Source organism: Rattus rattus, chromosome 2 (assembly GCF_011064425.1).
Source record: "Rattus rattus isolate New Zealand chromosome 2, Rrattus_CSIRO_v1, whole genome shotgun sequence".
NCBI lineage: Eukaryota > Metazoa > Chordata > Mammalia > Rodentia > Muridae > Rattus > Rattus rattus.
The window spans coordinates 12,008,115-12,022,598 of record NC_046155.1 but is presented as its reverse complement, the minus strand read 5'-3'; the positions used below and the strand labels follow the sequence as shown (position 1 = coordinate 12,022,598).

General features: G+C 41.7%; 1 protein-coding gene across 1 annotated transcript in view; it reads right to left on the bottom strand.

Moving 5' to 3' along the window:
• Patl1 (PAT1 homolog 1, processing body mRNA decay factor) overlaps window positions 1-14,484 on the bottom strand; it is a 30,526-nt gene that overhangs the window by 10,683 nt on the left and 5,359 nt on the right. The window contains exons 3-12 of the mRNA XM_032891659.1: window positions 10,907-11,124; window positions 10,433-10,513; window positions 9,750-9,944; window positions 8,746-8,847; window positions 8,008-8,097; window positions 7,460-7,677; window positions 6,305-6,394; window positions 2,990-3,167; window positions 1,735-1,858; window positions 1,167-1,264 (exon numbers count right to left, since the gene is read on the bottom strand). Coding sequence (XP_032747550.1) covers window positions 1,167-1,264; window positions 1,735-1,858; window positions 2,990-3,167; window positions 6,305-6,394; window positions 7,460-7,677; window positions 8,008-8,097; window positions 8,746-8,847; window positions 9,750-9,944; window positions 10,433-10,513; window positions 10,907-11,124 — 1,394 coding nt within the window. The remainder of the gene's footprint in view (window positions 1-1,166; window positions 1,265-1,734; window positions 1,859-2,989; window positions 3,168-6,304; window positions 6,395-7,459; window positions 7,678-8,007; window positions 8,098-8,745; window positions 8,848-9,749; window positions 9,945-10,432; window positions 10,514-10,906; window positions 11,125-14,484) is intronic.

The following is a 14,484-nucleotide window of genomic DNA, read 5'->3' as shown; positions in this document are numbered from 1 at the left end:
CTGTCTGGGACTCTGGCCCTGGGGCAGGAGTGAGCCAGAAACAACTGCCTGACTGGCTCCACTCCTGAGATGATCCCAGACCCTCAGAGACCCCAGTACCACTAAGAGCAAGTAAGTGGTGGAGAAATGGAAAAGAAAGAAATAAAGGGTGTGGGAACAATGAAGACAGGCAGAAAGAGACTTGAAGGTAGTGAGGAACAGCCTGATGTTAGCAGTCAGTGTTGCCACCTGAGACCATGGTAAGGTCTTAGCCTGTGCTGCCACAGGGATGGGGGTGGGGAGCTGTGTAGAACTGGTTCCGGAGGCATGAGAACAGACCCTGCACCTTACTTGGGGTATCATAGAAAAGTGGGTAGGAACACAGGGGGCTGTGGGTGAGCCGGCCATAAGGATACAAGTGGGGTAGAGCCCTACCTTTCACTGAGGGAAAGATTACCCTCCTCACCTTCACCAACTGTGACAAATGAGAGACCTGGCTATAGGGTCATGAGAGCAGAAGAACTGGCCCTGCCCCTCACCTGCTGCAGTACTAATAGTGGGCAAGGTGCAGGATATTAGAACTGACCCTGGTGGTGGGGACATAGTCAAGCTGGCCCCGAGGGTGTGTGAGAAGAGTTGGTCTTGCAACTTGTCTGCCATGGGGTACCATGGGCAAGAGAAAGAAGCCCTCCCCTACCCTTGTGCCTTGTCATCTAAGGCCTGTGGGAGCTGGCCCTGGCTCTTAACCTGCTGTAGCACTTGAGAGAGTGGGACCTGTACCCCACCTGGGCACCACAGTAGAGCTGGCCCTGAATATGGGGGCTGCAGGTGAGTAGGACACTAAGGGTGTGAGGATGGGAGAGCTGGCCCTGCCTCTCGTCTGCTGGGCAGTGGCATAAACAAGGGAGATACCATCCTCCTCCCCTAACTTGTTCCTTGACATCTATGGCAGGTGGCAGAGATGGCCCTAAGGTCATGAGAGTGGGAGAACTGGCTATGTCCTTCACCAGCTACAACACTCTGGAGAGCAGGCCCTACATTTTGCCTGAGCAGCAGGGTAGAGCTGGCCCTCTTTGCAGGTGAGCTGGCCCCGAGGGTGTGAAAGGGTGAAAGTCAACGGACAGATTAGCTCATGTCTTTCCAATGACTACCACAAATGAACAAACACTTCATTTGCTGGCACTTACATCATCCTCACTCCGAGATGTCACAACAGCATCTATCATCTTCCGAGGATTATTCACACTAGAGACAGTAAGCTTCCCCAAAGAGCCCTCAAACTGCACTGAAAGGACAAAAAAGACTCCAATAAACACTTGGAATATGGCAGAGAGCACTCAGAAAGCTTTTTCTGTTCTTCATCACAGAACTGTAGACAGTAAAGCAATCCCCCCTTTTTTGTCTTTTTGTTGTTTTAAGAGAAGGTATCAGTATCTCACTGAGGCTGGCTTTGAACTCATGATCCTTCTGCCTCTGCCTCCTCAGTACTACAGGTGTGACCTGCCACAGCCAGCTAAAGCAGCTCCTCTGCATAATCTATTCTCCATTCTTCATTAATATAGTTATCAAAAGAACAATTATTTCATCTTTATCAATTTTAGAACTACTAAAAAAAAATCACAGTAAATTTTTAAAAATTATGGGATCTCAAAGGGCAAAGGCCTGTGAGTTTATCTGTCAGGCTAGTCATGCTCTCCACAAACAATTACCTCTAGTTTAACCAAACAGTGTCTCTCAAACGGGCTAGGCCCTTACCAGGCTTGTAGGCGTGCTCCAGTCTGGCCACCTGAGGGGTGATGAGCTTGGTGCGCTCCTTCTTAGGGCCGTCACCTTGCATTTCTTCAGCAGCTGACGATTTCTCCAGTTTTTCGAAGTAATTCTACCGTAAGAGAGGATGCGTTTTGTTGCAAAACAAATACAGACTACTGTAGTTCAATACACACACACACACACACACACACACACACACACACACACACACACACAATTTATTTTTCAATGTGCTCTGGCTATCCTAGAAATAACTTCATAGACCAGGCTGGCCTCAAACTCAAGAGATTTACCTGCCTCTGCCTCCAGAGTACTGGGATTAAAGGTGTGCACACTTACCCTTGGCCTTTTTCCTTTGTTTTGGAGACAGGGATTCTCCCTGTAGTAGTTAGTAGTTACCCTGGAGTTCACGTTGCGGGCCAGACCTTAAACTCAAGAGATCGGCCTCCCAAGTACTAAAACTACAGGCATGTGCCACCATGCTCGGGTCCTACTCGTGGCTTTTATTCAAAACCAACCTATGAACTACAGGTTCACCTCAACAACCAAGTGAGCTACAGTATGTTCAAGGCCCAGGGTTTGATGGCCACAAACCTCTGACACCCTCACACTTTCAAATCTCCCAGCCTTCAAAAGCATTAACTGGCTTGGTAAGATGGCTCTGTGGGCAAGGTACTTGTCACTAGGCATGATGTCCTAAGTTTAATCTCTGGGGTCTACATGGTAAAAAGAAAAACAACCCCCAACCCCCAAGTCCCCCCAAACAAACAAACAAAAAACAAACTAATCCAACTAATTCCCGATATTCACCTGTAGACCTTGAAAAGAGTGCTCACTGCCCACAAAATGTTTTTTTCAAAAGTATTTTTAAAATCTGAATTAGTGAAGATATCTTTATAAGTTGGACTGCCAACATGATTTTCTTTTTTTGGTATATGGGTCTGCTAGGGATGGAAGCCTGGGACTTGCACATGCTAGGCAAATGTTCTCCCATTGAGCTACATCCCCAGCCCCACACTACCATATTAATTGGAAAAGCCAGATTAATGCTGAAATGAAAACACCAATCTGAAAGCACACAGCTTGACAATAGCTAATATTAAAAAATGGACAGAATCTGCTATCATTTGAATTCACTGGACAATACCTCAGTAGAAAACTCTGCATTCAGTTTTACCATTATTTAAGTGCTTATACATTAGCATAAGCAGACTCTGCTGGACACCAGCCTGGCTATTACCTGGTAATAGAAATCATCCAGGTAGGGATCAGTGCTCTGCAGCTGCATCATTTGGATTTTAGAGACCCAATCCTTTTCCCGCTGCAACATTAGATTAGCATATGGATCCTTCCGGAGATGATCTTGATGACTAACCCGGTGACCTCTGTCTCCAGTACCATTGAGATTTCGATGCTGACTAAAAGGCAAAAACATGCTGCATTCAGGCAGAGTCAGCATATTAGTCACGTTTTTTCACAAATACAAGAATACAACAGGCTGGTTCAAAAATATCCCCCTTTGCTTTTTGTGAAGGAAAACGGAACTGTACCCTAACGCAGCTGAAGAGACAAGAGCTATGTGATACATGATCACAGAAATAGAACTAAGATCTGAGTACTTTCCCCAATGTTAAGCACATCTGTGCCGGTTGGTTTTGTGTCAACTTGACACAAACTAGTGTCGTCAGAGAGGAAGGAGCCTCAGGAAATGCCTCCATGAGATCCAGCTGAAAGGCATTTTCTCAACTGGCAATCAATGGGGGAGGGCCCAGCCCTGTGTGGGTAGTACCATCCCTGAGCTGGTGGTCTTGGGTTTTAGAAGAAAGTAGGCTGTACAAGTCAAGAGAAGCAAGTCAGTACACAGCACCCCTCCATAACCCCTACATCAGCTCCTGCCCCCAGGATCCTGCCATTTGAGTTCCTGTCTTAACTTCCTTCAATAATGAACACTAATAAAGAAGTGTAATCTAAGTAAATTCTTTTCTCCCCAACTTGTTTTATGATCACGGTGTTTTGTCGAAGCAATTGAAGCCCTAACTAACACAATACTCATACATAAACTTTTGTGTAAGTTATAACTACACACAGCAGGGAGATTTTTCTCCATTTAAGATAATACACTGAGGCTAGGAAAAAAAGCAAAGCTATTTACCAGGTGGCAGAGTAAGATTTGAATTTTCAATCAGATTCTCAAGTCTGTATAAAATTTTTTTTAACTCACTGAAAATCATAAAACATTTAAAGGTAGCCAGAGCACAAGCAAGTACTATAATAAATACCAACTATCTGGATTTAGAAATGTATTTAGGCCAATTTGCTTCACTTTAAGTCACATAGCCAATCACGGACAGCCAATCATTCCCCTTGGCATGCAAGGCTTACTCAGGACTATGGGTTGGAGCACAGACTAACATATATAATGTTTCAGGCCAGTCTTAACTACGAAGTAAGACTCTGTTTCAAAAACCAAATACGGGTTAGCTGAAGGCCTTAAAGATTATTCTAAAATGTTTTATGTATGTTTGTGCATATTTAGGCCAGAAGAGGGTGTTAAATCTCCTGGAATTGGAGTAATCGATGGTTACGTAGTGAACGGCATAGCTGCTGGGAACTGGACTCTGGTCCTCTGTAAGAATTTTTTTTTTAAGATTAATTAATTAATTAATTATATATGCATACACTGTAGCTGTCTTCAGACACACCAGAAGAGGGCATCAAATTTCATTACAGATGGTTGTGAGCCACCATGTGGGTGCTGGGAACTGAACTCAGGACCTCTGGAAGAGCAGTCAGTGCTCTTAACCACTGAGCCATCTCTCTAGCCCCTTGAGCTGATTTCTTAGAAAGACATAGGAATTAGGCTATAAGGAGATCTACAAGAAACCATTAGTTAAAACACAGAAATGGCATGTAATTCTATCTATTCTCAGAAACCACCAACCTCTTGTGGCTTGATATTGACACTGATGGTAAAAGAGATTTGAAAATGGTCTGTACTAACAAATGCTTTCTTTTCTGGTACCAAAGGAGCAAGGAATACACAGAAAACATACTATTGAGTATGTACTTCCCAAGGAGTGAGGAGGACTTCTAACCAGGCCAACTGGGTGGTTGACTCTTGCCCTCCCAGCAGCAAAAGAAGCTGCTGGCCTTTATGAAGGTGTAACACCAAGTGTTGGGTAAGTGGGCATGAGACTAGAGCATGAGATTGTTAGAAGGGTGATTCTTGGCTCATCCGTGTGTGTGTGTGTGTGTGTGTGTGTGTGTGTGTGTGTGTGTGTGTGTGTGTGTGTGTGTGTGTGTTCTCTACATTCTATTCTTGGCTCATCCGTGTGTGTGTGTGTGTGTGTGTGTGTGTGTGTGTGTGTGTGTGTGTGTGTGTGTTCTCTACATTCTATCCTGACCTAACAAACCCTTATTATGTTATTAGCTATGCTCAACCCTGAAGGAGGTCTGTAATCAAAATGATGGCACTGCTCGGAAAAGAGTGGCATTTATAAATTAGTGCAGAAATATGTGGGAGGGCCCTGAGAGACTTAGGACACTGCACTCTGAGATTATAATGAGCCTATTCTGCCTGAGGAATTGCCTCTCTAGTCTTCCTGGCAGACACATTCCCAGCCTGACCCAACTCCCATTGTGCCCTCTACCTCTGAGTCATCTCTCCTGCCCTCTTACAGGTTCCTCTTCACAGAAGAATCAGCATGCTGCCTTTACATGGTTTCTGCTCATGCATCTGTCTTTGAATGTCTTGTCTGTCTTCTGTCCATCCATCCTTCCTTCCCTCCCTCTTTGTGCCTTAGTACTTTTCTGTACACTTCTGTTATAGAAGTAACCTGCTTTTTCATATCACGGTGTACCCTGGGAAGTGCTATAAAGTGACCTGCAAGGATGGGACCCAGCCAGGTCTGAACTTCATTATCTACTGCCTAAATCCTCTCAAAGGAGCGCTCTACTCAATACTTCACCAAATTGAGCACTGAGACACTTCAAATTTTGCTTGACTGATAATCCTAACCTATTATCTAATTTTAATCCTTATCTCTGACGTATGCTTGAGTATCTCTTAAAACTAAAGAGAACTACTCAATAATTTTTTCTATTGAGAATAGAGAATTGATGTTTTGTTAGTATTTGCGTTTCTTTCTTAAAACAAAAACCTTTTTAGCTGTCTTCATTACTTTTGTCTTCTTCCTTTTTTAAGGCCTATGCCTTCAAGAGCTTTACAATCATGTATTACTAACACCTGCAAGGCTTTATTTTGAACCGTTAACATGTACTGATCTTTCTCTAGATAGCTTATATTTGGAGTTTTCGTTTTAAGTCCACATTACTTTCCTTTTTCTCTCCTGCAAAAATATATATACTAGCACATTTTTGGAAGTGAGAAGGAATTATACACATATTTACATAGAAAAAGCAGATGTTGAAAGGTCTTCACAACTATACCTAGTTTCCCTAATTTATCTAGGTACATAATTATAAAATGGCTTTATATAAAAGGCAGAGGCTTTATGTATCCTAAGGCCACATAAACAAAACTATGAATACTCACTTTCTACTTTGCAGCTGCCTCTGGTGCAGCAGGCGCCGGTGCTGTGGATGAAGGTGAGTTGTGTCTGGTCTAAACATTGGGGCCTGAGGTCTAAGAAAAAAAAGGAAAATGGTCCTTGATATCTCATCTTAATTGACTTTATTTTAAAAAAGGCTGTCAATACAGGATAACTTCACATAGGTTCACTCAAGGGATAGCCAGTGTATTATAAATAGACTTTTAGAAGGGAAAGCTATATTTTTATATTTCTTCCACAATGACCAATTCTAAACCCAAGAGGGTAACTATGAAACTCAGTGCACTAGTAGTAAAACAATACAAACTTTTATCCCTAATATTTTAATGTATTTAATTTTTGTGTGTGAATGGGACAGAAAGTGTATGGTGGCAGTTAATTTTACATGTCAACCTGACCAGCTACGATACCCAAGTTTAACCAAATCCTTGTATAGAAACTGCTATGAAAGCATTTTATAGACGTTTACACTTATAATCCATTGACTTTAAAAAACTGCCTTCCATAATCAGGGACGTCTAACAGCCCAAACCAGAAGTCGCTCAGAAGTAACCTCTATCAGGAAATTAAGTTCTGCTGAGTATCTAGCCTGCTGGTTGACATACTTCAAGGACAGACTGCAATGTGACTCTTAGTTTCTAGTCTGCTACATGGGTTTCCAATTTGCCAGTCAGTTCCTTGGACTAAAATTAACTTTCCCCACATTTATGTATACTTTACTGATTTTTCTCTTAAGAACATAAACTGCTGTGATTTCTATAAGACACAATTTTACCAAAGCAGAAACCAAGTCTGTTTCCTTATCAGCTGGCACTGAGGTCAGCTGGCTTCTTGGCCTCTGTCTGCACCTGAGGTTTGTGGCAATTCCTTAGTCATCAGCACTGTGTAATAATTTTACTACATGAGTCTTTATAAAACGGTATGGAGTGAAACTTCAGAAAAAGTAAAAGCAGCAGTCAATTTATCATGTGCAAAGGAAGCATGACACTCCTGAGAGCAGCGTATAGCCTGAAGACTCAAGCAGTTCTCTGACAACTAAGAGTCCTCGACTCCTAGAACACCATATGAGCAAGTATCAGGACTTTAAAGGACGGCTGACAGTGGCTTGTCAGAGGCAGAGGCATGCTCTCCCTTCCTACCTTAGGTTCTGGAGGTGAGGTCCTGGGCCAGGAGGATGCTGCTGTGGAGGTGGTGTGGCAGGGGGTGGAGCACTAAAGAAGGCACGGAAGCCTGGTGCTGGAGGAAGCATCTGCCCAACACGCCCTTGTAGCAACTTAGGATTCATGGCAGCCAATGGGCTACCAACAAATCCAGGGACCCGTGCAAACTGGCTGGGAGACATTCGTCCAGGCTGTAGCTGCAAAGAGGGACGAGATCTTTGATGTAGACTTAGCAATCGTCACTGGCCCCACCCACCTTTGTGACCGGGACTCATTAGGTATTTCAGACTGCTTGGGAACGCCCATATAGCCCAGGATGGCCTTAAATGCGTAATTCTAACTCAGCCTTCTAAGTGTTGGGAATATAGGCATGCACCACCAAAAGTAAACAGTTTTCATTAATAACTTCACTTGAGAAAACAAAACGGGGGCGGGAAAAGTGGCTAACAGCGAAAGAAGAAGGTGTTGAGCAATTAATCTTAGGACAGCAGGATTATCTTTATGGGTTCAGCAAACTGTAGGCTTACTTGTGCTCCTCCCAGAAGCTGTGCTCTCTGCAAAGGACTGAGTACAGGAGGAACACTAGGAGGAAAAGGGTGGCCCAGGAGGGAGGAGTTCTGAGGACACAAAAAAGGGATTTTATGTTCATATTATGGAACAAACATCAATATATCAAGCAAACTCAGTATAAATTTGGTATAAAGTTAGATATTAAAAACTCCCAAACCCGTGAGCCTTATATCAGAAAAGAATGCTAGAAATTACAAAACACTATGTCCACGTAACAGGAAAAAGACAGCTAAGGCTCAGGCAGCAGAAACCAGAGGTTAAAAATGAAATTAGAATCTTTCTGTGCTTCTTCCTTTTGTTGAGACGAGACTTGCTGAGTAGCTCAGTTTGAAATTCATTCACTATGTAGACCAGGCTAGCCTGGAATTAATTCATTCACTATGTAGACCAGGCTGGCCTGGAATTAATTCATTCACTATATAGACCAGGCTGGCCTGGAATTAAGACTGCTTTTACCTCAGTCTAATGAGTGCTAGGATTACATAGCAATCCCTGGCTGAGCTTAGAATCTTAAAAGGTGTCAAGAAACAGAGTAAACTTCTGTCCTTTAACCTTGGGACTGAAAATTCTAGAAAATAAAAGGGAGATTACAAGGAATACATACAATCTAGGAAATAAATGTCGGCTCTACTAAATACTAATGGTGAACATGAAGTTCACATTAAACAATCCTGCTATGTTGTAAAGAGACATACCGGGACACTGCAGAGCTGGTTTGGAGACATCCTCTCACCATAGGGAGCAGGATAACGTGGTGGCATTGGGGGCCGGACATGAACAGGCTTGGGACACAGAATCTATTAGGACAAACAGATACACAACTACATTCAATGAAATCAGTCTTTTGCCTTCCTACACTCCCTCCCCTCAAGTACTGGTAGAGACACAGAACTCAATGCAAAACCCTGATTCTAAGCAAATTGCTCTGGCTATGAGTTCAAAAAGAAAACCTTTGGTCACTTCCTCTCACAAATCACTTTTATCTTAACTGAAGATGATTTAGCTAATTCTCCAGTATCCCCACCCTTCCATGCTATCTGAGGGAAGTACCAGCAGACATTCTGACTTGAAAATTTTCTCCAAGAGGATATGTTTTGGTTGTATTGAGGGAGAAGGAATGATAAGAAAGCTGGAGGATTAACTAAGTCCTATTCTGAAGCCTCAGTGATATGGCCGCCATGCTCAGCAATGTTGTGACTCCACCATTTCTTAGGATATTGAGCCTAACTAGGCCATACCAACACCACCCTCCCCCCATACCTTCCAAATTGGCCTTCCTTTTCAGCTGCTGGTTTCAGGTGGAGGAAAGTCTATGGAACAGGACTGCACAGGCTCTAGGGAAAGCAGGGATATCTTAAAGGTAAAAAGGGATGTGGACAATGCTGAGTGTTCCCACTCCCCCCAGCTTTCAGTATTCTTTCTGCTAATGTACCCGGCAGCCAGCAAAACACTTTAAAAAAAGGACATATGTACTAATGTGGCTAACTACTCTTTTCTCCCCCAGTTAGAAGGTAGAAGCAGCAGCAGCAGGAGCAGCAGCAGTGAATGGAATTAGGGAATGTGTCTCATTTATACTATCTTCTTTTCTAATTGGCTATTCTTTTAATGCCTACCCACAACGTCCACCCTCCTCCCAGAACCCCAAATAATTTTGCCCAGATTCCCAATATTCTGGGCTGTGTACATTAATGAAAGGTACCTGTTGGTTGAAGCTGGGAACCGCCATCTGCTTAGGTGGGGTGCCTATAGGAACAGCTCTAACAGGAGGACTTCCAATGATAGGTGATGTTGACCGCCTTGGTAAAGCTCGCTCAGAAAGGTCCCGGTCATCTTCTGGGCCCTGTGGGGGCCTCTGAGGCAAGGCATATTCTAATACAGACACTGTAGGCATTTCCTAATTGAGGAAATGGTTAAAATGATAGAGATATTAGCTAACTTGTGAGATTTTAATAATCTCCACAGATGCCAAAGATACCTTGAGAAATTATTCTAATTTTAATTCATACTCAGTAAAAGTCATTCTTTGGTATATAATTCTCTGACCAAATACATAACACCAAATTTATCACTCCCATAAAGTTCCTTTGCATTATCCTTTTATAATCAGCATTTGGCCCTGTGCCCCACCACTGTCAAACAATCAGTCCTTGACATGCAGTTTTGGCTAGATTTTTAACTAACTCAAATCATACACTGACACCTATGAGTTCTAACAACTCCTTCTCAGCTTTTAAAGCCTGAGGGCTGAGGAAGGGAGCATTAGCAGTCAAGATAATACTATGAACAATACATACTTGTGTATGATTACAAGACAAGGATGACAAGAGGAGCCAACTTATCTGTGGCTGTGAGCCATTGCACATGGAAAGGAATGCTCAATACCTGAGCAAGTAGTGGTCCACGGATTCGCCTCAGAACTTCAGATCCATCCCAGATGCTGGAATTCAGACTTCCTGGTTGAGGCTGCCAAAAAAAGGAAAACACAAAGAATCTAGAATGGTGTGGTTCTCAGACTTGAACCTATACTACTGGGGAATAAACCAGTGTCCCAGAATACACATGACTCCCCAACTTCATCTACAAAGTTGTCAATATCAGGAATTATCAACCTTTTGATTTGTCTTCTTTTAGGAGATAGGGTCTTATTCTGAGCTCAGGCTGTCCTTGAACTTGCTAAATAGCTAATAGACTCCCTAATGCTGGGATTAGAGGTGTGAGCCATCCCACCTGACTAATTAATTTTCTATGGTGCATGTAATTCTGTTATTAAACAGAAAATAAATGACAAAGCTCAGCACTTTAATTATTAATCTGTTGTTATTGAGCTATTTTGAGTCCGAAATCAAAGTAACTTACTTGTAAAACTGGCCTGGTCTGCACTGCCCTCATGACAGCTGGATCTTCTAGCTCATTTTCAATCACCATCTTACTGAGCCTTTCTGCTAGATTCTCCTCATGGTCACCCAACAAGTCCATCTCATCTCTCTCTCCATTGCCTGTTTGTTCATCAGCTGCCACAGGTAGCTTCTCTTCCAACTCAGCCAGGCGCTCATGTGCTTCCTGCCAATCATCATCTGTAAGACAGGTCAGTTTATTTAAAAAATGTAGCTCAGGTGCACAGGATGGTGCATGTCTTTAATCCCAGCCCCTGGGAGGCAGAGGCAGGTAGATGTCTGTGAGCTCTGAGTTAGCCAGGCCTACACAACAAGTTCCAGACCAGCAAGAGTAGCACAATGAGACCCTGTCTCAATAAAGTCTCTCTTCCCTCATCCCCCATCCATCTATCTATCTTACAGAAACAAAAAGGTGTTAAAGTATTTTAAGTTTCTGAAAGCTGACTGGCATACATAAACTGAACTTTTTGTTATTAAGAAAGAAAATTATATTAGGAATAAAATACAAGTTCTAGGGCCCTGGAGGAATGGCTTAGTGGCTAATGGTACTTGCTGTGTAATAATAAAGACTGGGGTTTTGATTCTAGCACCTGCATAACAAGTCAGGGGTCCTGAAGATGTCTGACACTCTAGCTCCAAGGATCTGACACTTGCTTCTGGCCTACACACACACACCCACACCCACACACCCACACACCCACCCACAAAAGCATGCATCTGGACATACGTGTGGGAACCTTCCCTCCCGTTCATCCCCTAAAAACCAAGCTTTTGGATCAACCAACAGTTTACACTATCAATTAAAGGTGTCTGAACACTAGTCTGAAGCTGATTTCTAAACTAAAGACAGAGCTTTATAATATTATGTATTATCTTTCAGATTTTGACTCAGGCAAAAACTTTAGGACAAAGTAAAAACATGTAGTACTAACAGAGGACTTTCTTTTAAATTTTAATAGTCAACTTCTTCTAAGCCAGTGGTTCTCAACCAGTGGGTTGGAATTCCTTTGACAAACCTTTATCTTTAAAAATACATTATTATTAATAATAGTCACAGAATTACAGTTATGAGGTAGCAACAAAAATTTTATGAATGAGGGTCATGACAACACGAGAAACTGTATTAAAGGGACACAGCATTACAAAGGTTGAGAACTTGGAATCTAAGCCTTTGAATCTACTTCATTCGTATCTGTTAAGTCTCTATTATATGACCAGCACTGTATTAGGAACACAGGATCCAGTGTACACAACAAGGATGCTACCCTCACATTTCCCTCATTGGAAAAGGAAAACAAATAGACTGACTGAAAATTAAAATAAATGGATGGTCAAAGACAAGTCAGACTGTGAAGATGACAACAGAACCAGGATTTTAACTCTCTCGCTATAATATATCTTGAATATCTTTTCATGTATAAATACAATATATAACTACTAATTTTTTCTCATTATTTTTCACTACTATGTATGAACCTATTCTATCATCAAACTATAATTTGGTTTATTTCCTAGAACATTCAGAGGATTTAAAAGCACACTGTAAGAAACATAATGCATATCTTAGAATCTTAAGTATTTATGGGCTTATGTATTTAAGGGCCAGTCTATGTATATAAAATTCACTGTTTATCAAGTAGAAATGTATCACATACATAATACTAATGATTGAAAAAAACTATGCAGATAGAACTTCCAAATTCAAGATTTTGGTGTCAAAGGACTTAAGGCCTGCTACTTTAGAACTCTGTGAAAGATCAAAACATATTAGTCCCATTAAAGTGTCCTTAAATTAATGGATCACTTTGTATCACTACAAAAAGATTGTAGTCAAGAGTTGTAAACACAGCCAAGCTTCTACACATAAGTCATTTTTCATGTGTGGTTTTAAACCAAATGCATGGTCAACTGACATGTTTTCTTGAAATGTCCATCTTATAGAAAATAATTTAAGGAGCTACTTTATTATGAGAAGCTCTGAAGACACCTTGTTATACTCAAAAGGGAAACATACACTTCAGACAGAGATTAAAGAGTTTAGCCAGGTAGTAGTAGAACATGCCTTTAATCCCACACTCACAGGCAAGTGGATCTCTATGCATTCGAGGCCAGCTTGGTCTACAGAGTGAGTTCCAGGACACCCAGGGCTACACAGTGAAACCCTGTCTTAGGAAACTATATATATATCAAGGGCAAATTACCAAACATTAAGAAAAGGGTAAAGGGCTGGAGAAATGACTCAGTGGTTAAGAGCACTGGCTGATCTTCCAGAGGTCCTGAGTTAAATTCCCAGCAACACATGGTGGCTCACAACCATTTGTAATGAGATCTGATGCCCTCTTGTGTGTCTGAAGACAGCTACAGTGTACTTATATATAATAAATAAATCTTTTTAAAAAAGAGAGATTTGTTTAAAAAAAAAAAAAAAGGGTAACTGGAACTGGGGAGATGGCTCAGCCACATAGGCATGAGGTCAAGAGCTCAAATCTATCTCTAGCAACCCATAAAAAAAACCTGAGTGGGTGTCCAATCTGTAATCCTAGAGGTAATGGGGTTGGTGGGGAGGAATCCTGTGGCCAAGTTCGCTAGATAGACTAGTAAGCTCTGGATTCAGCTCATCTCAGTAGATAAAAGTGGGAAAGTGATTGAGGAAGTCACCTGACATTAACTTTCATATCCTCACACATGCGAACATGCACACACACATACACCACACAAACATATATGATAAAAAGTGAAACTAACAACTCCACACACATATGCACTCTTCACATACAGCAAGTACATACAAATCAACTAAAACATGAACACAAATAAACTAAAAATAGTTGTTTAACTATATGCCAGTGTTTGACCTAAGTATAACACTGGTCAAATAATAAAAAGAAGGAGACATTCCTTCACCCAATAAACCAGTATATCCTAATGAACTCTTTCCATAAACTTTTTTACCACACTTAAAGCCTATCTCCAGGCTATTTCTAAGTAAAAACAAAAAATAGAGGGAGGAAGGAACATGAAGCTCTTTCAGATAACAGTGGTTCAGACTTCCCCAAACACATCTGTCTTACAACTAGTAGTTTACACTAATTGTATTTAGTCTCTGAACCCCTCGGCCACTGTCCTTCCTTATCTGTTAAAATTAGGATAACACTGGGGCTGGGGATGGAGCTCAGTGGTAAAGCACTTGCCTTGTGTGCCGTTAGTTCAACTTTAGTACAGGGAAAACAAAATTGCTATAAATATCAATAATAAATGTTAATTATTGAGAATGGAGCCTATGATCACCAGGTAAGCCCCCCCACCCTTCTCTGTATAGCTCTAGTTATCCTGGAACATACTCTGTAGACCAGACTGGCCTAGAGCTCAGAGATCCACCTGCATCTGCCTCATAAATGCTGGGAATAAAGGTGTGGACTTCCATGCACTGTTTAAGTGTAAACTTATTTCTGGATAATGAATAGGGATTACTCTAACACCATTTGTTACTCTGAGAAGGCAAAGTTAAGTTTCTTAGGGAAAGGTGATAATCAGAACTTT